At 35.1% G+C, this 27,252-nt stretch overlaps 3 protein-coding genes and 3 pseudogenes across 4 annotated transcripts; 4 read left to right on the top strand and 2 right to left on the bottom strand.

The window, feature by feature from the left end:
- The first annotated feature begins 588 nt into the window (after positions 1 to 588).
- Positions 589 to 2,318, top strand: LOC104724632 (uncharacterized; annotated as a pseudogene). Its single transcript, XR_015572006.1, has 7 exons — positions 589 to 800; positions 993 to 1,119; positions 1,216 to 1,329; positions 1,425 to 1,499; positions 1,586 to 1,624; positions 1,727 to 1,850; positions 1,932 to 2,318. The product of XR_015572006.1 is annotated as an uncharacterized LOC104724632 (transcript).
- A 731-nt stretch (positions 2,319 to 3,049) lies between these two features.
- Positions 3,050 to 10,083, top strand: LOC147934691 (uncharacterized; annotated as a pseudogene).
- LOC104724633 (pentatricopeptide repeat-containing protein At5g47360) lies at positions 9,499 to 11,751 on the bottom strand. The gene has a single exon (XM_010443170.3). The coding sequence runs from the start codon at positions 11,628 to 11,630 to the stop codon at positions 10,194 to 10,196; it is 1,437 nt and encodes a 478-aa protein (XP_010441472.1). The 5' UTR covers positions 11,631 to 11,751; the 3' UTR covers positions 9,499 to 10,193.
- A 446-nt stretch (positions 11,752 to 12,197) lies between these two features.
- LOC104724631 (homeobox-leucine zipper protein HAT2) lies at positions 12,198 to 14,064 on the bottom strand. The gene is made up of 4 exons (XM_010443169.3): positions 13,422 to 14,064; positions 12,957 to 13,255; positions 12,786 to 12,865; positions 12,198 to 12,690 (listed from the first exon to the last, which is right to left on the bottom strand). Exons 1-4 carry the CDS (start codon positions 13,813 to 13,815, stop codon positions 12,372 to 12,374), a joined length of 1,092 nt encoding a protein of 363 aa, XP_010441471.2. The 5' UTR covers positions 13,816 to 14,064; the 3' UTR covers positions 12,198 to 12,371.
- A 1,792-nt stretch (positions 14,065 to 15,856) lies between these two features.
- Positions 15,857 to 18,214, top strand: LOC147934690 (uncharacterized; annotated as a pseudogene).
- Positions 18,215 to 21,265: 3,051 nt separating this feature from the next.
- On the top strand, positions 21,266 to 24,670 carry LOC147934689 (uncharacterized). Its single transcript, XM_087472741.1, has 5 exons — positions 21,266 to 21,298; positions 21,398 to 22,766; positions 22,885 to 23,068; positions 23,732 to 23,982; positions 24,258 to 24,670. Exons 1-5 carry the CDS (start codon positions 21,266 to 21,268, stop codon positions 24,668 to 24,670), a joined length of 2,250 nt encoding a protein of 749 aa, XP_087328867.1.
- The last annotated feature ends 2,582 nt before the right edge of the window (positions 24,671 to 27,252 follow it).

Raw genomic sequence — 27,252 nt, 5'->3', positions numbered from 1 at the left:
ATTCTTAGCCGATTGCCTTACAAATGGATCAGAGAAGTACAAGTTTGGAAGAGAAGATTTCAAGAGATCTTATAATTGAAATCTTCTCTTCCAAATTATTTATAACTTATAAGAAGACAATTAAACAAATTATTTTATCTCGAGATATCTTATTCTTAAAAATGTTCGAATACAATATGGATTGGATCTATGAGATATTGCAAATAATGTAATATGAAATTACCGTAGTAAATATGTTAAAAACACATATACACGTACGTACTAAAGGGGGCAACGAGATGATATCATTAGAGGAGGAAGAACTAGGAATCATAGAGTTAATGCAAATGCAACAAAAGAAGTTAATGGAAAATGCAACCAAAAAAAAAAGTTAACTCTCATGCAGGAATATATATCAACTAATCAGCACCGTCCATTTCATACTGGAAATATAAAACCAATCAAAACCGTCCATTGTTTCATCTAATTCTTTCTAATTCTTTACTTGGCCGCAACTTCCAACCACATGCATGAGGCTCTTTGTATTCCCCTATATATATGTATGCCCATCTCAAAAGTTCTTGGAGACGCAAAAACATACACGCCAATCGGAACTTTCGTATATTTGGTGTTTTACAAATGGAGAAAGGTTTAAAGTGGTCTTGTGTTGCGGTGGTGGTTGCATTCTTAGCCATGGTTGACGTCTCTGTTTCAGTTCCGTTCATAATGCTTCATGGAATCATAGCTGGATGTTCTGATAATACAAATGCTAACTTCACATTGCTTCTCCATAACCTCTCTGGCTCACCTGGCTTTTGCGTGTAAGTCAATCCAGGACACTTTCTTTTATTTGATAATCCATAAAATCGGGTCATGTAGAAGAGTTGTGTATTCTTGATATATAAGACGTGCAATGTGACTCCTTATTCTTGATCTATATATAGCATGAACAAGATGATGTATTTGGTTTGATCGGGTTCTCGGTTTTTTTTTTTTTTTGGTATGGAGTCCAGAGAAATTGGCAATGGAGTATTCACTTCAATGTTCATGCCACTTGCACATCAAGCAGAAATAGCATGTGAAAAAGTGAAGCAAATGAAAGAGTTGAGTAAAGGATACAACATTGTTGCAAGATCTCAGGTTCTTGTTACATTTTCTTGATAACATATTAGATCGGTTATTGATGATTATTACACGTTTCAGTTTCATGGATGTTGATGATGAATGATGGAACAGGGGAACCTGGTGGCTCGAGGCTTGATCGAGTTCTGCGACGGTGGGCCTCCTGTTTACAACTATATATCTTTGGCTGGTCCTCATGCTGGCATTTCTTTTATTCCTATGTGTAATGTAAGCTCTCTTTTTTTGTTTTTTCATCTTAGTTGATTTGATTTGAATCAATCACAGTAACAACAACATTTGTTTGTGTTTTTACTTTTTTGGAGGGTTTAAAGTCCAGTCCATATTGTAAGAAGTTTGATGAGATTATCAAGAGAGGTCTCTATAGCGACTTCGCTCAAGTATATTTCTCTTTCTCTCTATATAGATCATATAATTAAATATCCTCAATTAGAAATTAATTAAAATCTTTAATGACTCCACGCAGAAGAATGCTGCTCCTAGTGGTTATTACAAAATCCCTACTGTATGTCGTTCTATTCACCATAAGTAATTAATGATGAAAACATGCAACAACATAATATTTTAATAGATATATCACAAAAGTTATTTGTTTTTGATTTATCAGGATATAACAATGTACTTGGAAAGCTCAAAGTATCTACCTAAGCTTAGCAATGAGATACCAAACCAAAAAAAACTCAACTTACAGAGACCGTTTCGCCAGTTTACACAACCTGGTTCTTGTCAAGGTTTGTTTTCTTCAAAATCATATGACTACTTTTCAACTATCTTTTGATTCCTTTCTTCATGATTCTGTTTTTGTTTTACAGTTTCAAGACGATAAGGTTATTGTTCCAAATGAATCAACTTGGTTGGGGTTTTATCCGGATGGAGACTTCGAACATGTTCTCCCTGCTCAACAGACAAAGCTCTATACCGAGGACTGGATTGGTCTGAAAACACTGGATACTGCTGGAAAAGTGAAGTTTGTGAGTGTACCGGGTGGACACCTCGATATGGCGTATCAAGATGTAGTCACACACGTCGTACCGTATCTCCAGAACAAGGAAAGAACTAGGAAACACCGAAACATGTAGTTAATGCAAATGCAACAAAAGAAGTTAATGACTATGCAAATGCAACAAAAAAAAAAGTTAATGCAAATGCAAAGATGAGGGTGCAAGTGAGTTTATGTAGTATGATACTACTTATGCACCTATTCACTTATATTTCTTTGCATCCATTCAATATTTCTTCTTCATATTTGGATTAAAAAAAATATAACTACATATTTTTATTATATATTTATATATAAATAGTTTTTATGAGTTTTACTTCTTTCCAATTGAATTGTATTTTCAATGCAAAATAACTACTCTTTTTGCATAATATTTACTTAAGCTTTGCATTATATTTGCATAATACTTATTATTAAATTTTTGTTGCAATTCTCTTGTTTTTTATGATAAATTTTATACTACAATTAAAATAAATAATCATAGCAAAATGGATATATTTTTGCATCTTCATTTATATTAACTAATTTTATTTTCTTATTATATATAAAATTTAATATATTAATATATATAAGTTTTTACATCTAATAAAAATTTGTTCTAGATAAGATACTTTCTATACGCCGTCTCCGCCCTGACAAACTCATGGATGGACAGCAAGTTTGGTTCCACACACGTCCTTAGGCTCCTCTCGATTAGAGCTTGTTTTTTAATTTAGTTTTTTATGATTCTTTCAATTCTTTCAAACTCTATCAACCCACGGACGTAATTATTGTACAAAAGATTTTTTTTATTTGAATAAAATTTAGCATACATTCAAATTAAAAAAAAATGTTCTAGATCTGCCGCTGAATGTAAATGCTTATGCAAGAATATAGAAACTAATCAACACCGTCATACTGGAAATATAAAAACCAATCGAAATTATCCATTTTTCATCTAATTCTTACGACGGTGGGCCTCCTGTTTACAACTATATATCCTTAGCTGGTCCTCATGCTAATGTAAGCTCTCTTTTGTTTTTTCCTCCCAAGCTCTTTTGATTTTAATCAATCACACATTTACTCTATTTGTTTTTTCTTTTTTTGGTTTAAGTCCGGACCATATTGTAAGCAGATTGATGAGATTATCAAGGGAAATCTCTATAGCGACCTCGTTCAAGTATGTTTCTCTATCTCTCTATATAGATGACATGATTAAATCCTCAATTAATAAATGAATTCAAATCTTTAATGACTCTGCAGGATCATCTTGCTCCTAGTGGTTATTTCAAAATCCCTACGGTATGTCTCTATTCTCCATAGTTTATAATTATAAGAAAAATTGCAAAATCAACAAATTGCTATGAAAGTTAGAGAAACTGGAAAGATGTATTCTCTTCTTATTATTATTAATGAATCAATTAGTACATCATATATATAGTAGAAGGTTAAGCCTTATCTTCCTAATTCCTAAACGGACTTTGACATAAGGAAGAAGGCTCGATGGGCCTTACAGAATAAGACATGTAACGGGCCGGTTATGGAAGTCCACTGCAAGTGTTTTACAACACTCCCCCTTGGATGACATAATTGTGCCGATGCTAAAGGATCAGCGCAATACGCTTGGGGGTGCTGCCTCATTAAAACTTTACCAGGAAAACCCAGTGGGACAAAACCATGGTGAAGGAAAAAGAGTACAGCACTCATTGCTCCCCCTGTTCTAAGCATCACTAAAAGTCCTTAAGTCTCCGTATTCCAATCTGGTGTGTGAGCTTCTTGAATATTGATGTCGGTAGTGATTTGGTGAAGAGATCGGCTGAGTTGTCGCAGGACTGAACTTGTACCACTTGAACTTCTCCGGCCTTTTGTAGTTCTTGTGTGAAGAAGAACTTGGGTAAAATGTGCTTCGTCCGATCTCCCTTGATATATCCTTCCTTGAGTTGTGCGATGCAAGCCGTATTATCTTCATATAGTACCATCGGCTCCTTATCGTCGGCCATGCCACAATTTGTCCTGATATGTTGAGTCATCAATCTCAACCAAACACACTCATGGCTGGCTTCATGAATAGCTAGGATTTCCGCATGATTAGATGAAGTGGCCATAATGCTCTGATTCATAGAACGCCATGAGATCGCTGTACCACCGTGTGTAAATACATAGCCGGTCTGAGACTTTGAATTGTGTGGATCCGATAAGTAACCTGCATCAGCAAAACCAACTAAACCTTCTTTGTTATAGTTAGTATAAAATAAACCCAAATCAAGCGTTCCTAGTAGGTAACGTAATACATGTTTGATACCGTTCCAGTGCCTTTGGATTGGACAAGAGCTAAATCTAGCTATGAGGTTCACGGCAAAACATATGTCTGGTCTAGTGTGGTTCATCGTCCTTCCTTGGACCAAATGGATCACTGTCCAAATTCAAGCTTCTCACAACCATTGGGCTAGGAAATGGGTGAGCTTGGTCCATATTAAATCTCTTGAGTACCTTTTCGGTATATTCCATTTGATGCACAAGGATTCCATCATTTATGTACTCAAGCTGCAATCCCAAACAGAACTTAGTTTTACCTAGATCTTTCATTTCAAATTCTTTCTTGAGATATTCAACTGTTTGGGCGATTTCCCCAGAGGTTCCTAGGATATTTAAATCATCCACATATACTGCTATGATTACAAACCCTTTGTTTGCAAACTTCTTTATAAAAATACATGGACTGATGGGATCATTCTTATAGCCCTCTTTGGCTAGGTACTCACTTAGTCTATTGTACCACATTCGTCCACTTTGTTTCAGTCCATAAAGGGGTTTGTCTAGCCTTATGCAGTATTGTTCTCGAGAACCATTCTTATCTTTAAGCTCAATACCCTCTGGTAATCTCATATAAATCTCATTATCCAGTGGACCATATAAATATGCAGTCACTACATCCATTAGCCGCAAATCAAGTTTTTCTCTTATAGCCAGACTTATTAAAAATCTAAAAGTCGTTGCATCCATCACAGGGGAGTATGTCTCCTCATAATCTATTCCTGGTCTTTGAGAGAATCCTTGTGCTACAAATCGTGCCTTATATCTCACGATTTCATTATTCTCATTTCTCTTTCTTACAAAGACCCATTTGTGTCCAACTGGCTTTATATCGAATGGTGTCCTTAAGATCGGACCAAACACATTCCTTTTCTTTAATGAACTTAACTCCACGTCAATGGCTTCTTTCCATTTTATCCATTCTTTACTTTGAGTGCACTCTAATATGGACGTGGGTTCATGATCCTCATTTATTTCAAGTGCTACCTTGTATGCAAATATTTCATTGATGTCGACATCTTTACGGTTCCATTGTATTCCAGACATGATATTTGATTGAGATCTCATTATTATCAATACCTTCAGGTCCTTGAGGTTCAGCGTCCCAAACCTCATTCGGTGCCTTAGGATTTTCCGCGGCCATGTCTATAATTTCCTTAACCTCGGTTTGTTTTGCACCTTTCTTTGATTTCCGAGGGTTCTTATCTTTGGAACCTATTGGTCTACCACGTTTCAAACGTGCCTTAAACTCTGTAGCAACTTGATTGTGTTCTTTTTAAACATCAATACGTACTGGTGCATTACAAGCTGGTATGTACGATTTCATAACTCTCTTTGGGTCAGCAAAGGGATTTGGCAATTGATTAGCTAGCTTTTGTAAACGTATAATTTTTTGGACCTCTGCCTCACATGCTAGAGTCTGAGGATCTTGCCAATTTAAGGATGTTTGATTCCATGATATTTCTTTAACCAGCTTGTTTGTCTCTCCACCCAACATAGGAAATTCGGATTCAGCAAACTGACAATCCACGTATCTGGCCTTAAATAAATCACTGGTAGTTGGCTCTAGATACTTAATAATGGTGGGAGAATCATATCCAACATATATTCCCATCCTCCTTTGAGATCTCATCTTAGTTCTCTGTGATGGTGCAATCGGTACATAAACGACACACTCGAATGTCTTTAGATGGGATATGTCTGGCTCATGATCCGTTAGTAATTGGGATGGCAAATATTTATGCTCACTAGATGGCCTGATGCGTATAAGTTCTGCTGCATGCAATACTGCTTGTCTCCATGCCGACACAGGAAGCTTCGACCTTAGGAGTAATGGTCGAGCAATCAATTGAATATGTTTAATAAAGGATTCAGCTAATCCATTTTGTGTATGTACATGTGCCACAGGATGTTCCACACTTACCCCCATGGACATACAATATTCATTAAACGCTTGGGATGTAAATTCACCAGCATTGTCTAGACGTATAGTCTTAAGTGGAAAATCTCTTTAGTTACTTTGACTGGTGATGACGTTATAATGAGTTTCCCTTGTGTACATGCTACACAAGTGAAATTTTTAAGGATAACTCGTCTCTCTTTAAGAGTGTGCCCATTTGAATTCATAATTAGCTTACGCATCATGTTAGAACCCGGATGGCCAAGCCGGTCATGCCATAAAGTGAATTGTTCATTTAACATCTTATTCATTGCCAAATTAGCCTCTATCATATTTATCTTAGCATGGTAAAGACCAGTGGCTAGTGCAGGTATAGTCTCTAGGACTTTCTTATGTCCTTGGGTGATTTCAGTAATATATAGGAACTCTTTGTTTCCTTCACCCTTTGTTTCAAGATGGAAACCATTCAAACGAATGTCTTTAAAACTTAATAAGCTCCTCTTTGAGCTGAGTGAATATAAGGCATCACTTAGTTCAAGATGTGTGCCATTTGGTAATAAAATATGTGTCTGGCCGTAGCCTTCAATTAAACTTGCTATACCCGCTATTGTGCTAATATTGGCATTTTTCAAAATGAGATTATGCAAAATATCTCTTATCTTTCAAAATTGTGTGGCTTGATCCACTATCAACCACAAGTATATTCTTGTCCTCAGCCATTTCTCAATATGGACAAGAATTATGTTTTAGCCATAAAAGCATAACAAATGCATATTTAAAGGTAATAATATAATTGAATTTAAACCAAAATCATAATTCAATAAAAATCAAAGCATAAAAATTAAATCAAGACAATTTTAAATTTAATTATCCTCTCCTAGACAATCTGAAGTCTTATTATCCAATTGGTCATCATTCTCATGGTCGAAATCTTCTTCACCATCGAGATGAACCAGGTTATCTTTTGGATTCTCTTCTTTTTTCAAACTCTCTTTATAGAGATCAACAAGGTGCTTAGGTGTTTTGCATGTCTTTACCCAATGATTCTCCATACCACATCTATGGCAAATGGATTTGGTCTTATGTTGCGGTTTGAAAATTCCGCGGCCTCTACCTCGACCACAACCGAAGTCTGATCGATTCCCACGGCCATGACCATCATAATTATTTCCTTGGTAATTGCCACGACCACTACGTCCTCTACCACGGCCACGGTCGTGATACTTGTCTCTATGGACGTAGTTGGACTCTTTAATTTCTTTAGGTCCTTGAGGCTCTTTCTTGGTCATATCAACATTATGGGCTTCTGGTAATAGGGCAGAACCAGGAGGTCTCATTGCACTGTTCATTAGTAATAACTCATTGTTCTGCTCAGCAAATAGCAAACACGAGATTAGACTTGCATATGTCTTAAACCCCTTTTCACGATAATGTTGCTGAAGCAGTATGTTATTAGTGTGAAAGGTTGGGAATGTTTTCTCTAGCAAGTCTTCCTTAGTAACTTCCTTACCACATAATTTCAAGATCGAGACTATCTTAAATAGCTCTGAATTATACTCATCCACGGATTTAAAATCCTGGATCCTTAGATTTTTCCAATCGAATTGATCCTTTCATAGGAGCACAGTCTATTGGTGTCCATATCTGTTTTTCAACTCTGTCCAAAGGTCAGGAGGATTCTCTATGGTAAGGTATTGGTTCTTGAGACTCTCAGCAAGATGATGGCGTATGTGCAAAATCGCCTTATATCTATTTTTCTCAGTGCAATTATTATCATCCTTAATGCACTCACATAGGTCCTTTGATTTCAGGTTAATCTTAGTATCCAATGCCCATTATAAAATACAAAACATGCATCCAATTATTATCATGCGGTATTTGAGATCGAACCATGCAATTATTTTGGTCTTAGGCCATGCGGTATTTAAGACCGAACCATGGATTTAATATTAAACTAGGTCATGCGGTATTTGAGACCGAAACATGCCATTATATCAAACTAGGCCACGCGGTATATGAGACCGAAACATGCTTTGCCTTTATGCTTAATTTCGTGGCTTAACATGCTTGAAAATATAATCCTAGAAAAATTCTAGTATGAACAGGAAATATGCACATAATTTCAGGTTTTAGCAATTTTCCTTTAACTTAGATAAGATTTCATTTTTCTTAAAACAGGATAATGACAAAATTTTAGGAAATATTTTCTAGGCTTTTAGGATAATGTCTAGAATTAATTTGGAAGTTATCCTAATTTTGTTTTGATTTTTTCATGCAAACATAGAACAATTCCGATTTTAAGTTTTAATTTTAGAGTTTTGATTTTTAAACAAACAATCAAGAACAATCGGATTTAAACAACCTAGAACAACCAGATTAATATTTTCTCTATGAATTTCAAATTTTAGGTTTTAGTTCTAAGGTTTCAAGCAACCAATTCTCAATCAAACAAACAATCACAACCGGATTTTAATTATAGCATAATTGGTTCAATTTCAAACAATCTAAACAATCCTAAAACCTCATAGAAATCGGATTTTAATGTTTTAGGGTTTTAGGGTTTTTAGGGATTCAAGGCTTATGAACTTGTTTGTTGATTGTTTACTTGTAGATTTTAATGTTCCTTTAGATTTAAGAGATCAGGTTCGATTCATAGGTTCTAAAGAGGTTTGATTTGTTTACCTTCCACCGTTTGGAGGTTGACTGGAATTGATCCGGGAGCTAAAGACCTTGGATTTACTTTGGGTTGATTCACGAACCTCGAACTTGAACTCGACAAACACACGAACCAATCACGAACAGGAACTAAACCATGAACCCGCCTTGATCACGAACAGAAAGCTGATCACGAACCCGCGAACTTACGAACTAGTCACGAGCTTATCCTCCGTTTGAGAGCTTGAACGAACAAGGATGGTGAGCGGCAGCGGTTTAGGGTTTTAGGGTTTTTCTCAGTTGGACTTTAGAACAAATCGTGCTGATAACGTGTTATGAAAGTTAGAGAAACTCGAAAGATGTATTCTCTTCTTATTATTATTAATGAATCGATTAGTACATCATATATATAGTAGAAGGCTAAGCCTTATCTTCCTAATTCCTAAACCGACTTTGACATAAGGAAGAAGGGCCGATGGGCCTTACAGAATAAGACATGTAACGGGCCGGTTATGAAAGTCCACTCCAAATGTTTTACAACACAAATATGTATTTAATGATCAAAACAGCAACATATAGTTTTAACAGAGAGTCCACAAACTCTTTGATTTCTTTTTGTTGTTTCTCAGGATATGACAAAGTACTTGGAAAGCTCTAAGTATCTACCTAGGCTTAACAATGGGTCACCAAACCAAAGAAACTCAACTTACAAAAAGCGTTTTGCCAGTTTACACAACCTGGTTCTTGTCAAGGTTTGGTCTCTTCACAACCATGACTACTTTTCAACTTGTATCTGTTGTTTCCCCTCTTCACCATTCTGTTTTGCTTTACAGTTTCAAGACGACCAGGTTATTGTTCCAAATGAGTCAACTTGGTTCGGGTTTTACCCGGATGGTGACTTGGAAAATGTTCTCCCTGCTTAACAGACAAAGCTCTATACAGAGGATTGGATCGGTCTGAAAACACTAGATGTTGCTGGAAAAGTGAAGTTTGTGAGTGTCCCCGGTAGACACCTCAAAATAGCGGATCAAGATGTAGTCACACACGTGGTACCGTATCTACAGAACCAACCGCACAAAGACGCAACCACAAGACCGAGGAGCCCTTGCATCCTTAAGAATAGAAAATACCTCAATTGCTATACTAATTTATCCAATATCGAAAAAGCTTAATGTTGATTCTTGTACAACAAGAATCCTTATTCTTAACCTATCTGAATTAATCAAATCAATCAGTAGAGAAACGACGCATGAGATCTTCATCACCAGTTTTCTTCAACGCTTCAATGATTTTCTCAACATGAGAAACTCTTAATCTCAATTTCTTATCGAGCATGGATTTGGCGAGCTTGGCAGCTTCCCAAGAACTCCCCTGTTTGCAGAGACCGAGCAAAAGATTCGCGTGTATATCTGAGTCTATTGTTGATTTCACATCCGCCTTCTCGATTTCTTGATACACAAGGAAACAATCGAGAAACCTTTCCGATAAACATAATTCCCTGAGAACAAGACTGCACGCAAGACCATCAGGTCTAATCCCGCGGACCAACATCAGTCGGAAGATCTTTTCTGCCTCTCCCCATCTTTTCATACGGATTAGCGACACAGTAGCCGAACTAAAACATTCAGAAAGAGAAACACCACCAAGTTTCACCAATTTATCAATCAACTTAGAAAGATCCTTAACATCCTCATCGCTCTCCAAAACCCCCTGAATCAAAACACTAGCAGTAACACGATTCGGAGTGCATCCACGGTCTCCCATTCTATCCAATACCAACAACGCCTCTCTAATCCTCTTCTTCTCACAAAACGCTTGAATTACCAAAGTATAAGTAACCGCATTGGGGCTAATAGATCCACCACCACCATCTTCTTTCTCCATTTCAGCCAACAACTCTAACGCTGCCTCCATAGAGCCAGACTTGCAAACTCCTTCAAGAATCCTGGAATACGTCACGGTGTTAAGCACGCAATCGTTCTTACTCATCTCCTTAGCCAACTTCCAAGCTTCATCGATCATACCAGCATTGCAATACCCATTGATCAGTGATGTATAAGTAATCACATCTGGATAAAGATCAACACAATCCATCTTTTTCATCAACATATCAGCCATATTCAGATCTCCCTTATCAGCAAACAACCTAATCACCAAATTATAAGCAACAGTGTCTGCGCATAAATCGAATTCAGGAAACTTCCGCAATACCCACAACGCCTCGTCAGCGAGTCTCGCTTGATTGCACAGAGTCAGAACAACCCTCATCGTCTTAACACTAACAAAGCATTCCTCTTTACGATAAGCTTCAACAACGTCCTTAATCAAACCTGGGTTTGCTCTAATCTTAAGAAAGTCGCAAGCTTTGCTATACATAAAAGGACTGTGTCTATGGCTGGATTGAGTTCCTGCCCATATGAAAAATCTAAGACCCGATTGGAATTGATTTGGATGGCATCTTCTTATCACCTCGTTGATACAAGCAGAGTCCAATTTCACCTTAGCCGAGGCTAATTGCTTCTCGAGATTGGTCGTGCATCCCTGAAGCTGGTCGTATAGTCTCTCGGCGGCTGAGACAGTTGTGGAAAACCGTAAAGCTGAGATTTTTGAGGGATGAGATCGTAATGAGGGAGAAACCAGACGAGAAATCAAGTGATTTAGCATCTGGGTCACTATAGGATCAGCGATTGGCGAAAGATTTCGTTAAGAAAATCGAAAAAAGGAGAGACTTGAGAATTGAACAGAGAAGAAGGAGAGCTTCGCAGTACTACATTGGAATATGAAAACGACGACGAAGACTATAAATATGGGCCGATATAACAGTACAGCCCATTAACTACTAAGACCCAATAAGAGTTGCTCATACAATTGTTTAGAACGCTATCAAACCACTAGGAGCCAAACAATTTGTTTAGTTGTCGTGGAACAAAAGGTTAAACGATCTTTTAATCTTTAAGAACGTGTCCTAATATATGAGAAAATCAGCAAATCTGAAGTTAAAAAAACACATCTCATACTCATCCAGACATGTTACAAATTAGGTCAGAAGATTATATCATTTCGTTAAAAATTGTAACTAAGCTACACTTTACACCATAATCACGAACCGGAGACGGGATTTATCAAGAAAACGTCTGTGAATTTGTTGGTTTAATTTAGAACTCCTGTTTGATATCAAAAAGAGAGTTTCATTTTCATAAATTTGGTTAAAATTGCACGTCTGTAACTAAATTTTTGCTAAATTTAAATATATTTTTTTAAGGTTGCATCATACATGATAAGACTAGTTCATGAGAAAGGCCAATCATCCAAAATTACAATGACCCCCACACACAGCCTGTGTGACACAGGTAAGACCAATTAAATTCAATTCGCGATCGTGGACGCAAGGCTTCAAAATTAAATTCACGATCGTGGACGCAAGGCTTCAAAATTCAGCCCATGAGCCACCTGACCAGCACAAGCAACCCACGGGTTGATCGAGACGAGCCTGTGATTTTGGTGGTGGTGGTTAGATGATGATGATGATGGGCCAGCCACACGCTCGCACGAAGGACACATGATGAGTGTAGTTGGTGGAGTCATCTGGCCGTAGAACTGTGGAGACAGCTTGAGAGTTCGAAGCTCCATTGCCTCTTTCTGAAGTCTCCGATTCTCTTCCGTTAGCTTCTCTACGCACCGTTTCAAGTACTCGCAATCTACCTCCGTTTGCTTTAACTTGGTTCTGTAAAAATCAAAACCGGACTTTTGTAAATAAAACTCCTACATAGGGATATAAACGTAATCTACGACTAGAGGTTCAGACAAGAAAAATCTCACCTTGCTCTTCTGTTCTGGAACCACACTTCCACTTGTCTTGCCGTCAAGTTCAGCTTCTTGGCCAAAGCTAGCTTCTGTTTCTGCAAAATTACAATAATAACCTTGTTAATTTCACAGTAATTACGATAATACCACTTATTTCAGATTTTCTTACTTTTTTCTAACACTTACGGGATTGAGAGTGTTGTGTTCTTTGAAGGTCTCTTCGAGAAAAGCAGACTGATCTTTTGATAACCTGAGCTTCTTCCTCGACGTTTCGCCGCCGTCATCATCTTCGTCGGAGGTTCCACGCGAATACCCTCGATCCGGAGTGATCTCGTCGTGGTCGTCGCCGGTTCCGGAGATACCTTCTCTCTCACTCCTCTTCCCGCTGATGGTGCTCGAGATCGTGCTGTTTGGAGACGAGACTCCTGCTTCTTCCTCGCAGTTCGCAGTCGATGGGAAACTATTCACGTCTATCTTGCGAAGATCTGCAAAAAAAAAAAAAAAAGAGCAATCAAATTTTTAGGTTTGAGATCTCTATCGGAGAAGAAGAAGAAGAAAAGCGTAATCCTTTAAAATTTGAGATCTGTTCTGTTTCTTTGAAAAAAAAAAAAAAAAACAGAGAATATCTGAGATTTTCCTAAGTGTATGTACCTGATGTAGGATCAAATGTTTGGTTCCATAGAAATCTCTGGAGATTGTTTGATAAAGAAGAGTTTTGATTCAGATTCAGCTGAAGAGGATGGTTATTTTGTGAAACCCCTAAGCTTAGGCTTAAACCGAGATCTTCTTTTCCCATCATCATCCTGAAGGAACTCAACAGTTTGAAGAAGAAGAAAGGTTTGATCTTTTTTTTTTTTTGAGTTAGAGAATGAAAATAGCCAGAAAGATGATACAGATGGGTTGTTTCAACTTGAAGTAAATGATCTTTAGGACTCTTTGTTGTGGGAGAAAGAGAGATGTGAGGTGAGGTGTTGAAGAAGAATAAGAAGAGGGGGGGGGGGTTAATATAGTACTTTGAATGATGAGATTTTGTCAGGTGGCTCATTACAATCCATCATTATTGTTTCTTTGTTTTTTTGGGTTTTCTATTACTTTATCTTCCAACTTGTGTGTCCCCCCTTTCGCCTTTGATATGTCTTTCTTTTTGTACCTGCTCAATAATCAATATTTATGTTTTCTTAAAAACAAAAAAAAAGGGGCACATTTTAGTTTTTTTTCTTACAAGAAAGAACCCAAGTATATAAGATGGTCAAATCTGCTTTCAAAGTGTACACATGTATATGTGTTTGTGTCTGAAGATTTAAAGCCAATGTCATTAATTAAAACCAATACAAATGTCCGGTCACTATGAGAAAGTAATCTCCGATTAAGTGAATGTTTTTGTATACGGATAACGCGTGTTTGCACTTACCTGATGTTCTGTTTTTGTATATCGTGTATATCTAGCATTTCAAAGTTGATAAATATTAAAATTTGTACTTCGTTTTGTCTTTATCAAGTACGTCATATAATAATCATCAAAACTTCATGTATAATGCAAGATGTCAAGAAAAAAAGTATCCCATAGAAAATACAAAATAGTATCTCGATTAGTTACGCCAATACCGAGCTGAGTCAAATCTCCAATAGTGTATGTAGCCAATTATTTGTCACATATTTTTTATAAAAAAAAATCTATACATATAGTTCAGGAAAAAAAAAGGAAAATAGTATTTGAGGTTGGATATAATGGAATATTGACTAATTCGAGTGGTTGGTACAAAACACAATCCAAAAGAATCTGAACTTGTTCAAAGTTGTGGACCAACCAACGGTTATGAACCAATGATATACGTGTGAAGATGAATATTTGCCAAGATATAATATCATCATCATCATCATCATGGTTTCTACTTTCATCAACAATGACATTTTTAAAGCTATTACTTTTATTTTGATTCCGTCAGTAAAACCTTTAAAAATGTGTATCTGCTTTTGCCTTTAAGAAATAAAATTTCTGCATTTAATAAGTTTGAGCAGCAATATTGGTCAAGACGAGTGTATTTGATAAGTATAACCACTTTGCGTACAGTAACATGGAGGGGCATGGAGATTGGAGCATGTGGGTCATCCCCGCGTGACCGTGCGTGTTGTGTGGTTTCCTCACTCGCCTGCTCCTTATCATGCATGTGTAACCATCCATCTGCCTCAATCAATGCTTAACTTGTTACTATAAATTATTTGATGCCTTTAACTGCCTACTACTTTTTATCATCTAATAATAATATTTCCTTTCTTTTCAACTTATCTTTTATGAAGGCTAACTTGTGTTTTTATGAACATTTGTCTTACAATGATTGAAGCATGTAATTTCAATAATCATAATCCGAATTATGATTGGTTGTAACAGACTATAAGTGTCATCACATAATCATAACCTTAGCTATAATGTTGTAGAGTATGCAAAAAAAAAAAGATTATTTTTCTATAGAAACAGTGAAAATAAGATTAATAACTGTTATCTTGCAAACCTCAATCAAATCATTTTAATTTTAGAAGAACAGTACAATACAATTTCATATTGTATTGTACTTGACCATTATATGAAAAATTGAAAACAACAACTACAAAAACGGAATAAAGACAACTTTAAAACGTATTTGAACAATAAAATGAAACAACAAATAGAATAGAAGAGCTGGATAAATATAGATTATTTATTTGTTAATCTACTCTTTCTGTCTCATATACATGGATGTTCTGACATTTTCATACATATTAAGAAAAATTTTAATTTTTATTTGTAAATTAATTTATAATTACTTTTTGGTAGAAAGAGAAAATATAAACTAATAACAATTCAAAATTTTAAATATTTTGAATGATTACTTCTTAAAATTTATAAAACATTAATTTTTGTGTGACAAAAAATATACCAAAATATCAAACAAGGATATACCAAAATATCGATATTTGTGGGATAGAGGAGTATTTGCTAATCAACAAACATCATATTATAAAAACCGTTTTGTAGACGCTCCCAAAAGCTTAGAAAGTGAAAGACGTGTATCTCAAGAGCTGACACAGAGAGTGGAAGAGACACGGCAATGGGGGCGACAATTATTGAGAGCAAAAAGATGGTTTTCGTGGTGAGAGATGATTATGAGAGCGGGACCCAATGCTTTACATAAGATCCGACAAGATGTCGGAGTTGTGTTTCAGTGTGATCTGTCTGTCCCACGTGTTCACTTTCACTCGATCCACACGCACTAACTAAGTGCGTCACTTCCACTCGCGCGCATGTTTTCTTTTTAATCATTTCCTCTTCGTGAAAAAGGAGTCCTCAAAACATGATGAACAGTATTCATACGAACGTAAACAGTAAAAAGAAATTATCTACTACTCCCTATTCCTAATAAATTGATGTTTAGATATTATCTTACGCATATTAAAAAAAATTAAATTTTTATTGGTAAATTAATTTCTAATTATTTTTTAGTAGAATGAGAAAATATAAACTATTAAATAGATGCTATGTATGAAAAAAAAATATGAAGTAGAAAAATCAGTTTAACTTTTTACAAAATCAATTTTTAAAAACAAAAATAAATCCTAGAACATCGATACATAAGAAGAGAGAATATAAAATTAAAAATAACGATGAAAAACAAACCTATCAAATAATGAATATACCTTACAATAAGATGAAATCGTAGACACATTCAATTGTGATATGCACCATCTTGATCAACTCATAACAATTTGTCTCGAAGTTCAGCCAAAAATCTCTTAACGAGAAAATATTCAACATAGCCTAAATGAACGAGAAAATATTCAACATAGCCTAAATGAGAACTTTCATCTTTTGTTTGTAAGACCATCTTGAATGGTTTTCTTTATTTTTACCTCTAAAATAGAAGAATTCTATAATAGATGTGATTTTTGCTCTAAGAGCATCTCCAATAGTTCTCTATTTTCACCTGTAAACTTTATTATAGAGTAGTTTTACTCCAATAGATCTCTATTTTCACTTCTATAATAGCGATTGCTATTTTTTCTCTATTTTTAGAGGAACTCTATTTTTTCCTCTATAAATAGAGGTGAACTATTTTATTTGTAAAGTGGTCTTCTTAATCTTTAACTTCTTTTATTTATGACCAAAATAAATAAAATAAATATTTTTAAGAACTAATAATACAAATTTAATAAAATAAGTAATTTTAATATAAATTTAAGTATAAATATTTAGTCTAAAATATTGAGGCTACCATTTGGATAAGATAATTTATATAAATTATAAATTTTATTTTTCATTCAATCCATAATAATTATTTTAATACAACAAAAACTAATAACTTAATAATTCGGTAAATTACTTTGGGATCCACCAATATCGCTAAAATATTTAATTTAAATAAAAATAATAATTTTATGAAAGTGTTACAAATTTAAAGTAAAATGGGTTAGTTTGCAATTTTTATAAATAAAAGGTGTTAATTGTAAAATAAAAAAGAATCTATTTGGAATATTCTTTTTTAGAAGAAAAAATAGAGAAAATCATTGAACCAAACCTCTCCTCTATTATAGAGATCCTCTATTATAGAGAAAAAAATAGGGAAAACCATTGGAGATGGTCTAATGGATACCTATATTTTTTCCTCTAAAAAGGAATATTCCGTAGAGATTCTTTTTTTAATTTACTATTAATACTTTTTACTTATAAAAGTTGCAAACTAACCCATTTATTTTATGAAACTTTCATAAAATTATGATATTATTTAAATTTTTAACATTCATAAATATTATTTAAATATCACATTTATTAAAAGAAATACATTGCATCATATAAAATAATAAAACAATTTGGACGTGTTTAGGATATTGTTAAGAACTTTGAAAAGTTTCAAGATGGTGTTGCTCATCCTAATCGATTATCTATCCCATCTGGTTTTGACTATACATCGTTAGAATCAGATAATCCTACCATTGGTTCTCCTACACAAGCATCTCCACATTTATCTTCTTCTTCGCTAAATTTGAATGATGATGATGAGATTGTTGGTGGATCTTCCTCTCCACGATCTCTTGGGGTAAAAAAATCCAAAATGAAAAGAAAAATTGGTGATCAAACAACATCGATTATCAACACTTTAGAAGAAGGAAATAAACAATTTTTGGAGCAATTAAAGAAGACAAGTGAACAAAAACAACAACATTTGGAGATGCAAAGTAAAAATTATGTTTTGAAAGAGCTAAAGGAAGAAAACAAAATTTTATTTTGTGACTTGAATTCCATACATCCAAATGTTCGTGGATATCTTCAGACTCAACAAGCGTAAATTTTACAAAAGCGGAACGATCAACAACAAAACCAGCAAGCTCCTCCTCCATCTACGTCGTTTGGTTCGATTGGACAAATTTTTAGGAATATTGGTGGATCCTTAAGTAATTTACCAAAATATTAAATAATTAGTATTTATTGTATTAAAAATAATATAATGATATGAATAAAAACTAAAATATTTAAATTATTTATATTTAATAAGATTTTATATAAATTTTCTATAAACCTTTTAAGTGGTGAATGACTCGACTCTCCCTTTTGGCATTTATCCCCTACTGCCTCGCTTTGGTATGGTTAAACTGTAGATAGCAAATTGGGATATATATATATATCTCACGTCTTCCAAAAACCATCAACTCGGCATATATCTTTTTATCCCTAATTTTCTCCCTAGCTAGGGCCTCCTCAGTCCTCTCTTTCAAGGTAGTAGTGGAGAAGGATATGAGCATCCTTTTGTGCCTTCGAGAAGGATACTCTTATCTTAGTTTCTCAGTTTACATGATGATATATAAGTGAATAATTGAATTGAATACACCATTCTTTCCGATTAATTAGTTTTCTTCCGAAGACAAATTTTACTATTTTTGTAGTAGGCCTACTATATCACAGATCTAAATCCAAAGTTGAGTCACAAAACAAAACAAAACAAAATCATAGGCAAAGTAATATTTTAAAAGATAAATATAGATAAAGTACATAATATATATATATATATGTTGTAATGATTTTATATGTTTCGAAATTGCGTAGGACTAATAATTATGGTTTTGCTTAATCATATGTTTCATGCATGTGTATATTAGCTTTGATTGTCCTTTACAGCATTGGCTGTAGAACGAGGTCATCATTGGTGTTGGTGACATTTAAAATACTCTGATTTTTCATCCTTAACCTAACTAAAAACCAATAATTTCATAAACAAATATTTTTGTCTAATTGTCCTCTCACATGTACTCGATCTGTTAACTGGAACATTTGATATAGGAAACATGCATGATTATGATGAACCCATAAGGCAACTTATTCTTATTATTCTAAAGAAAAGCTCGGAATTTTAGGTTTGCATCACATGATTGTTGGATTCTTCTTATAAGGATTTATGAAAAAATAAACTGAGATTTAATTATTAGGAATGCGAAGGTGACAGTTTTGATAATTTCCGACGTTATACTTGAGGCATACTATTATTTACTTATTTATTACTAATGGTGATATGATCATTGAGATTCCCATGCCAAAAATAAAGATAGGGATTATAATTTCTTCAATGATTTTGTTTTAAAAGTCATAATTTCATCAATGATTACAAGGAAAACAAAATGAGGATGGAATTGGAGAATCTTCTTGAGAGAAAGCTTCGAAATTTCTTTGACAAAAAAAAAAGAAAAGAAGAAAGCTTCGAAATTGGAATAGAAAAAATGGGAAAGGTGTTTGGGTTACCATGTGGAATTGACGTGGCGCACATATTCCCATGCGAGCCTAAACCACCCATTACAGCTAAGCACACGTGTGTGTGTGACACCCACACGTGCATATCCCAGTCAACGGTCAAACATCCGTCTCTTTTTTTCTACTCAAGAATGAACATGAAATCTTTCGTTTTAATAATTTTATCAACGTAACGTACAGTATGAGATTATTTTACACATACAATACAAGTGATACAACAATTTGAGTCGTTTGAAAGTTTCAAGCCAAAAACCACGACTAAGAAAATTAATTACCCATGTAAAAATAATTTAATTACTTAGCTTTTCTATTTATTTTTTTGTGCACCATTAGGTACTTAGAAATTTTTATTTTTCTTGGATACTACGATGATCCAGAAGAAAATGTTAACCTGCCAAAAGAAAAAATTTTAATCTTGAAAATACAAAAATGGATAGTATTACAAAATTATATTATGCTCTACTTGGCTGATGGAATTCTTTTGAATATATTGCATCAACAAAAAACATCATAGTTTTGTCCATGTCCAAGAAGAGCCTGAAGATGCATCTATTGATATAGATGGTGTACTAAAACAAAGATAGTTTAAGAGATGATTCAACATGTCGGAAACCAAAAACTATAAAAAGAAATCTATCTAGACGGTCAAGCGAAGGTTCGTGAAGCAAGGAGAAGTTTCTGGAAGAGTAAAGTCTTTCAATTAAAAAGGAAGTTTTACAAAGATTGTTAATTTCCTATACTGTAAAGAAAAAAGACATTAACAATTCTTAATTTAAATCCCTGTTTTAGAAATCGCTAGGCACTAGTCGGGTGGTCGGGATGGGCCTAGCGCCTAGCGAGAAAATCGAAGATTAAACGGGAATTAATCGGAGATTAGTTTTAGGGTTATTTTATTAAATTAATAATAAAATAAAAATATATAGTATTAAATATATGTATAATTCTGTTTATGTTTAAATAAACATATCATATAAAATATAAAATTATAGTATTGTCTTTAAAATTACGGTAAACACATAAAAACGTAATTTTAAAGAAAATTTATGATTTTCATTAAAAATTTGTACATTAGTTATTGTAAAACATCATAAACTCTTAATTTAAATGTCTAAATAACAAAAAAAAAATACATATTTGATTTATATTTGGCTCTAAAAATAATCATTATATATAAAATTAAGCGAAAAGTAATCGGATTATACGGGTTGTAATCAAATTAGACAGGTATAATTAGATAATCGATGCTAGGCGGGGATTAGTCATTAATCAAGGCGGAGAGGGTGGGTCTAGCGATTTTGCGGTGCGTAATCGGTGCTAGGCGGGGAATTTTAAAACATGGGTTTAACAAAATTGGGAATTAGCTTATTGTGAGACTAAGACCAATTAGTATAAATAGGGGAGGCTGGGTCTTGAGAAAGATCAGCACTTCATAGTTTGAGCAATCCTTGTAATTGAATCTTAAGCTTAGAGAAAGAATAGCTTGAAGATTCAAAGAGGGAAAAAGGTTTCTTAGATCAAAGTTGAGATCTAAGAACTTGAGAGAATTAGAAAATAGAGTTAAAGAGAAACCTTGTAAGACCTATTTTCTAATAAATCTAAAGTGAGTTTAATAATCCTTGTGTGTTAAGTTGGAAGATTACAAAATACTTAGCTCTTGCGTTCTCAATTGGTATCAGAGCTTCCACTTGTAAGGATTTATTACGGATAAGATCCTATGGAAAAGATGGAGGGCAACGGTGATCTTCTCAGCAACACGGTCATTCTAGATGATGGGAATTATGGATTCTGGAAATCAAGGATGAAATCTATAATCGGTGGAATAGACTGACTCGCCTGGAAGACTGTGCTCGAGAAGTGGGAAGAACCAACAATCAAGGATGAAGACGAAAAGAAGAGTGTTAAACCAGAGGAAGATTGGACTGATGATGAACTTAAAAAATCAAAATATATTTCACGAGCTCTCACGGCTATTCACTGCTGTGTTGGAAGGAAGCAATTTGAGTTGATTCAGGGGTGTGAGACAGCAAAAGAAGCATGGGATACTCTTCAGATTCATTACGAAGGAACAACAAAAGTTCAGAGCTCTAGGAAAGATATGTTAGCCTCTCGTTTTGAGAACGTGAGAATGCATGAACATGAATCTATATCTGACTTCAGCTATAAGATCAGCACTTTGGCTCAAGAAGCTGTAACCTTGGGAAAAAAATACAAAGATCAAAAATTAGTTAAAAAATTTCTTCGTTGTCTACCAACAAAATTTTTGGCTTTCAAAACCGCTCTATGTGTGTCAAATAAGGTTGAGGATATGAGCTTTGGAGAAGTAGTAGGGATGCTACACACTCATGAGATGGAGTTGGGAGGAGTCAAGAATACTAAAGGCATAGCTTTGGCGGCATGTGAAAACAAGGATAAGGTTGAAGGTGAGGATCCAGTTAGCTTGCTGGTCCGTCGGTTTGATAGGGTTTTAAAAAGGGTAGAACAAGGACAAAGTCAGAAGAAATTTACACCATACAAGAAAGCTGAAGAAGGAAAATTCTCAAGAAAATTAGAGATGCAATGTCACGAATGCAAAGGATTTGGACACTTTGCCCGAGAATGTCCGACAGTTAGAAGACGTGAGAATAAGTGCTTGATATGTAAGGGTTTAGGACACAATCACGAAGAGTGTGTTAGTCAAAAGGAGAAGTCTTTGATCAGTCTAGAAGAAGATACCGAGGAAGAGAGTGAAGAGGAGATTCTAAATTTTGTTGCATATCTCGGTATCACTGAGTTTATTGACGAAGAAGAAGATTCTGATTTAGAAGAAGAACCTGAGGAAGAGTTAGTGGAAAGTTATAATGATGTTCGAAACGCTCTTGTCAATATCGCTAAAGAGAATCAGGAGTTAGTGAAGGAGCAGCATCGTCTTACAACTTTAGTCAAAACTCTTCAGGAAGAGTTAGAAACAAAAAGGAAACTTAGCCAAGGTAGTGTGTCTTTGATTAAAGAAAAACTTAACCTAGTCAAGCGTTGTGAAGAACTGGGAAGTGAGTTAAAAGCAGAAAAAGAAAAATCGGAGAAGCTACAAACAGAGCTCGAACACCAGCACAAGAAGATACATATGTTTGCAGGAACCAAGCAATTAGATGAAATTCTAAGTTATGGAAGGACAGAAAATATTCATAGAGGCTTGGGATTTAATGATCAAACAGAAAGTAGTTCAGGACAAACCAAATTTGTGTCAGGTGGGCTGAATATTCCAAGTAGAGAGACAGTAACAAATTTTCAAAAAGAAAGAAGAGGGTGTTATTACTGTGGAAAGCGTGGACACATCATGTTTTTTTGTTACAAATTCTGGGAAAGGGTTGAGAGGCTTAAGCGACAAGGAAAATTTTTCTGGAATAGAATTCGTAATTAATCAGATATGGGTAAAGAAATCTGACTTATATCAAACTGTTTCAAGAGAAGTTGCAAAGCATACTCCGGAGATTAATTTCAGGTGCAGCATGGCATTGATTACAGAAGAACTTGACAATGAAAGTCCTTGGTATTTTGATAGTGGTTGCTCACGCCATATGACTGATACTCAGAATTATTAACAAGATTTCAGAAGAATAAGAGGCGGTAAGGTCACTTTTGGAGATGGAGGTCATGGAGATATTTAAGGAAAAGGAAGAGCAGATGACAATACTTTGCCAAAACTGATAAATGTCTACTTAGTTCAAGGTTTTAAAGCAAATCTGATAAGTGTAAGTAAACTATGTGATGAAGGACTAACGATTTCATTTACCAAAGTGGATTGCAAAGCTGTGAATGAAGAGAAGACTGTTGTACTAAGAGGACGTCGATCTGGGAACAATTGCTATATGTGGGATAGCAACTCAGATGTGTGTTATTCGGCACGAGATGATCTAAATCTATGGCATCAAAGACTCAGACATATGAATGTCAGAAATTTAACTACACTAGTCAACAATGAGATAGTTTGAGGAGTTCCTCATATTAAAGGTGTCGATCGAATGGTGTGTGGTCCATGCAATCAAGGTAAGCAAGTGAAAATTCAACACAAAAAGGTTCCTGATGTACAATTAAAAGAAGTCTTAGATCTGGTTCATATGGATTTAATGGGGCCAATGTAAACAGAGAGTATAGCTGGGAAGAAATATGCATTTGTGCTTGTAGATGACTTTTCAAGATATACATGGGTTAGGTTTATTCGAGAAAAATCAGACACAGTTGAGAGCTTTAGAATCTGGGCATTGGAACTAATTAACGAGAAAGGAGGAATCAAGAGGATTCGTAGTGATCATGGTGGTGAGTTTCAATATGAAACAATGAAAGTGTTCTGTGAGAATCATGGAATTGTGCATCAGTTCTCTACTCCACGGAGACCTCAGCAAAACGGAGTAGTAGAGAGGAAGAATAGAACGTTGCAAGAGATGGCACGAGCGATGATTCATGGTAATCATGTTTCACAAAAATTTTGGGTGGAGGCTTTGAATACTGCTTGTTACATTATAAATCGAGTTTATGTGAGGAAGAATTCAACCAAGACACCATATGAGCTGTAGAAGGGAAAAGTTCCAAATATGAGCTATTTTCACGTTTTTGGTTGCAAATTTTATATCCTGAATGATAGGGATTATCTTGGAAAGTTTGATTCTAGAAGTGATGAAGGAATTTTTCTGGGTTATTCAGTAGCAGTACAACTTTCAGGATTTACAATAAACGGGCAGGCACAATAGTAGAATCTGTCAATGTGGTCTTTGATGATTATTCTTTCAATCAATGGAAAGGATGTGAATCTGACAGTGATACAGAGGAGCCTGAAGTTAGTGAATCAAAAGAATCAAAATCTGGGGTTGTAACTGAAGTAAAAGCAGAAACAAGTCAAGAATCATTAGTACAAGTTCATAAAAATCACTCAGCATCTGATGTTATAGAAGATCTAAAATATGGTATGAAAACTAGAGGTGTTAAGATTGATTTCAAGAAGATGGAAAGCAACTTTGCAAGTTGGGAAAAAGTTCAGTGTGAGTGTTTTGTCTCTTTTGTTGAACCAAAGAATCATGTTGAGGCTCTTAGTGATAATTCATGGATTATAGCAATGGAGGAAGAGTTGGAGCAGTTTGAACGGAATGAAGTGTGAAAATTAGTTCCTCGATCTTCCAATATACATGTAATTAGAACAAAATGGATTTTCAAGAACAAAACTGATGAGAATGGAACAATGGTTCGAAACAAAGCAAGACTGGGGGCTGAAGGGTATACACAAATAGAAGGGATTGATTTTGAAGAAACTTTTGCTCCAGTAGCAAGACTTAAATCGATACGGTTTTTCTTGGGAATGGCTTTTATATTGAATTTCAAAGTATTTCAAATGGATGTTAAGAGTGCTTTCTTAAATGGGATCTTGCAAGAGGAGGTATATGTAGAGCAGCCTAAAGGATTTGAAGACTCAGTCAATCCTAATTATGTTTATAGTCTAAAGAAAGTCTTGTATGGTTTAAAACAAGCTCCAAGGGCTTGGTATGAAAGGCTGACTAATTTTCTACTTCAGCAAGGCTATGAACGAGGTAGTGTGGACAAGACCTTGTTCGTATTGACCTTAGAGCAAGATATCATGGTTGTTCAGATCTATGTGGATGATATCATCTTTGAACAAATTTGTGGAGAATATGTCTCAAGAGTTTGAAATGAGCTTAGTTGGTGAACTAAAGTATTTTCTGGGATTGCAGATCACACAAACAGATAAAGGAATATTTGTATCACAAAGTACCTATGCAAGAAAGTTATTGACAAAGTTTAAGTTAGAAAAATGCAAGGAAGCAGTAACTCATATGAGTACGTCGAAGAAATTAACAAAAGATGAGAAAGGTCAAGCTGTTGATATTACTTTATATAGAGGTATGATCGGAAGTCTGCTCTATTTAACAGCAAGGAGACCTGATTTATGCTTTAGTGTAGGAGTGTGTGCAAGATATCAATCAAATCCTAAGCAATCTCACCTAGAAGCTGTTAATAGGATCATTAAATATGTCAAGGGAACACTTGACCTTGGTCTTTGGATGTCAAAAGGATCAAATTCTATTTTAGTAGGATATTGTGATGGAGATTATGCTGGAAGCATGGATGATCAAAAAAGTACAAGTGGGGGTTGTTTCTTTCTAGGGAATAACTTAATCTCTTGGTTAAGTAAGAAACAGAATTCAACATCTTTATCAACAGCTGAATCAGAATATATTGCTATGGGAAGTTGTTGTACTCAATTACTCTGGATGAAGCAAATGTCTGCAGATTATGGTATGGATTCAGGGATCCTACAAGTATTATGTGACAACAAAAGGGCCATTGATCTATCAAAACATCATGTGCAACACTCAAGAACAAAGCACATTGATGTGAGGCATCATTTTATTAGAGAGCTTGTGGAAAACAAGCAGGTTCAGATTGATCATTTGTCTACAGAGATGCAGTTGGCTGATTTGTTCACTAAAGCATTAGATTTTCAGAGATTTGTGATGCTGAGAAATCTTATTGGTGTGTGTGAAGTATGATTGTACCCTCGTGGTACAGGAACTGGTTCATGAGTTGTCGAAAGTTATATTAAGAGAATGGATCAGTTGTATGTCTAGGTTTAAGAGATTATGGGCTTGGGCCGTTTGTTAAAAAAAAAGGGGTTTTGTTTTATAAAAAAGGGGAATTCATGGTTACTAGGAAAAAGAAGAGTCTTAAAAAAAAAAGGGAAAAGCCGAAAACTTTGAGAGAAGAAGAGAAGAAGAATCCTTGGTTTGCATTGATGGTTACAACAACATGCAGAGGGTTGATTTCCGGAAGAAGAAGATCTGAGAGTCGATCTGATGGTGACAAGAATCGACCGCATCTAATTGATGAAGAAATCGAGGAGGTTGAGCATGCACCGGGTTTGGTACCATATTCCGAAGATTCTTCTTCGGCAGAGAAGATCCAAGGCCAGGACAAAGAATCATTTGGGACTGCATGTGATGATCATCTGGGTAAATCCGAAGAAACGGAGTCAGATGAACTGGCGATTGGGAATTCGTCTGAACAAGTTCTCAAATTTCGAAAAGGGAAAGAACCAGAGCTTTTGGGTGACGAAATTGATCTTACTGAAGTCTCTGTTCAAGAATGATTTGAGCGAATGACTGGGAAAAATAGAGTGCACAAAAGACTTGGTCTTGCACCACCGAAGAAAACAAGAAAACAGGGGAATCAAGTTCATCTCGTAAAAAATCCAATTCGAAATTTGATCCTAAGGTGTTTGCTTCAGTTTCGGCTCAAACAAGGTATAAATCTTTTAGCTCTAGAAAAATTATCAAGGAACGCCTTGTAGATCTTGATGCTAAAGATGAATGGGGATATCTTGATTTGGTTAAGAGAATGGGTATTTCGGCTAGTGTTGAAGGTTTGACTTCTTTTGTGAAGGAGGTTATTGCTGAATTTTATGCCAATTTACCTGAAAATGTTTCAGCTGATGGTGTAGAAGTTTTGGTTCGTGGTCATACTTTTGTGTTTTCTCCGGATGTCATTAACCAAGTATTTAATCAGTCACCTTTGTCTGAGGAAGAGAAACGAGCTGATGCAGCTGTGGATTTACTTAGTCTTGAGAAAATTGCTGAGATCTTGAGTGGAGAAGATGATATTAAGTGGGAGGATTTGAATCCCAAAGATTTGCCAGCTGTTTTTGGAGCTTTGTTCAACATATCCAGC

This window comes from Camelina sativa, chromosome 11, assembly GCF_030686135.1.
Source record: "Camelina sativa cultivar CO46 ecotype springtype chromosome 11, ASM3068613v1".
Classification (NCBI taxonomy): Eukaryota; Viridiplantae; Streptophyta; class Magnoliopsida; order Brassicales; family Brassicaceae; genus Camelina; species Camelina sativa.
This window is presented reverse-complemented; position numbering and strand designations above follow the sequence as displayed.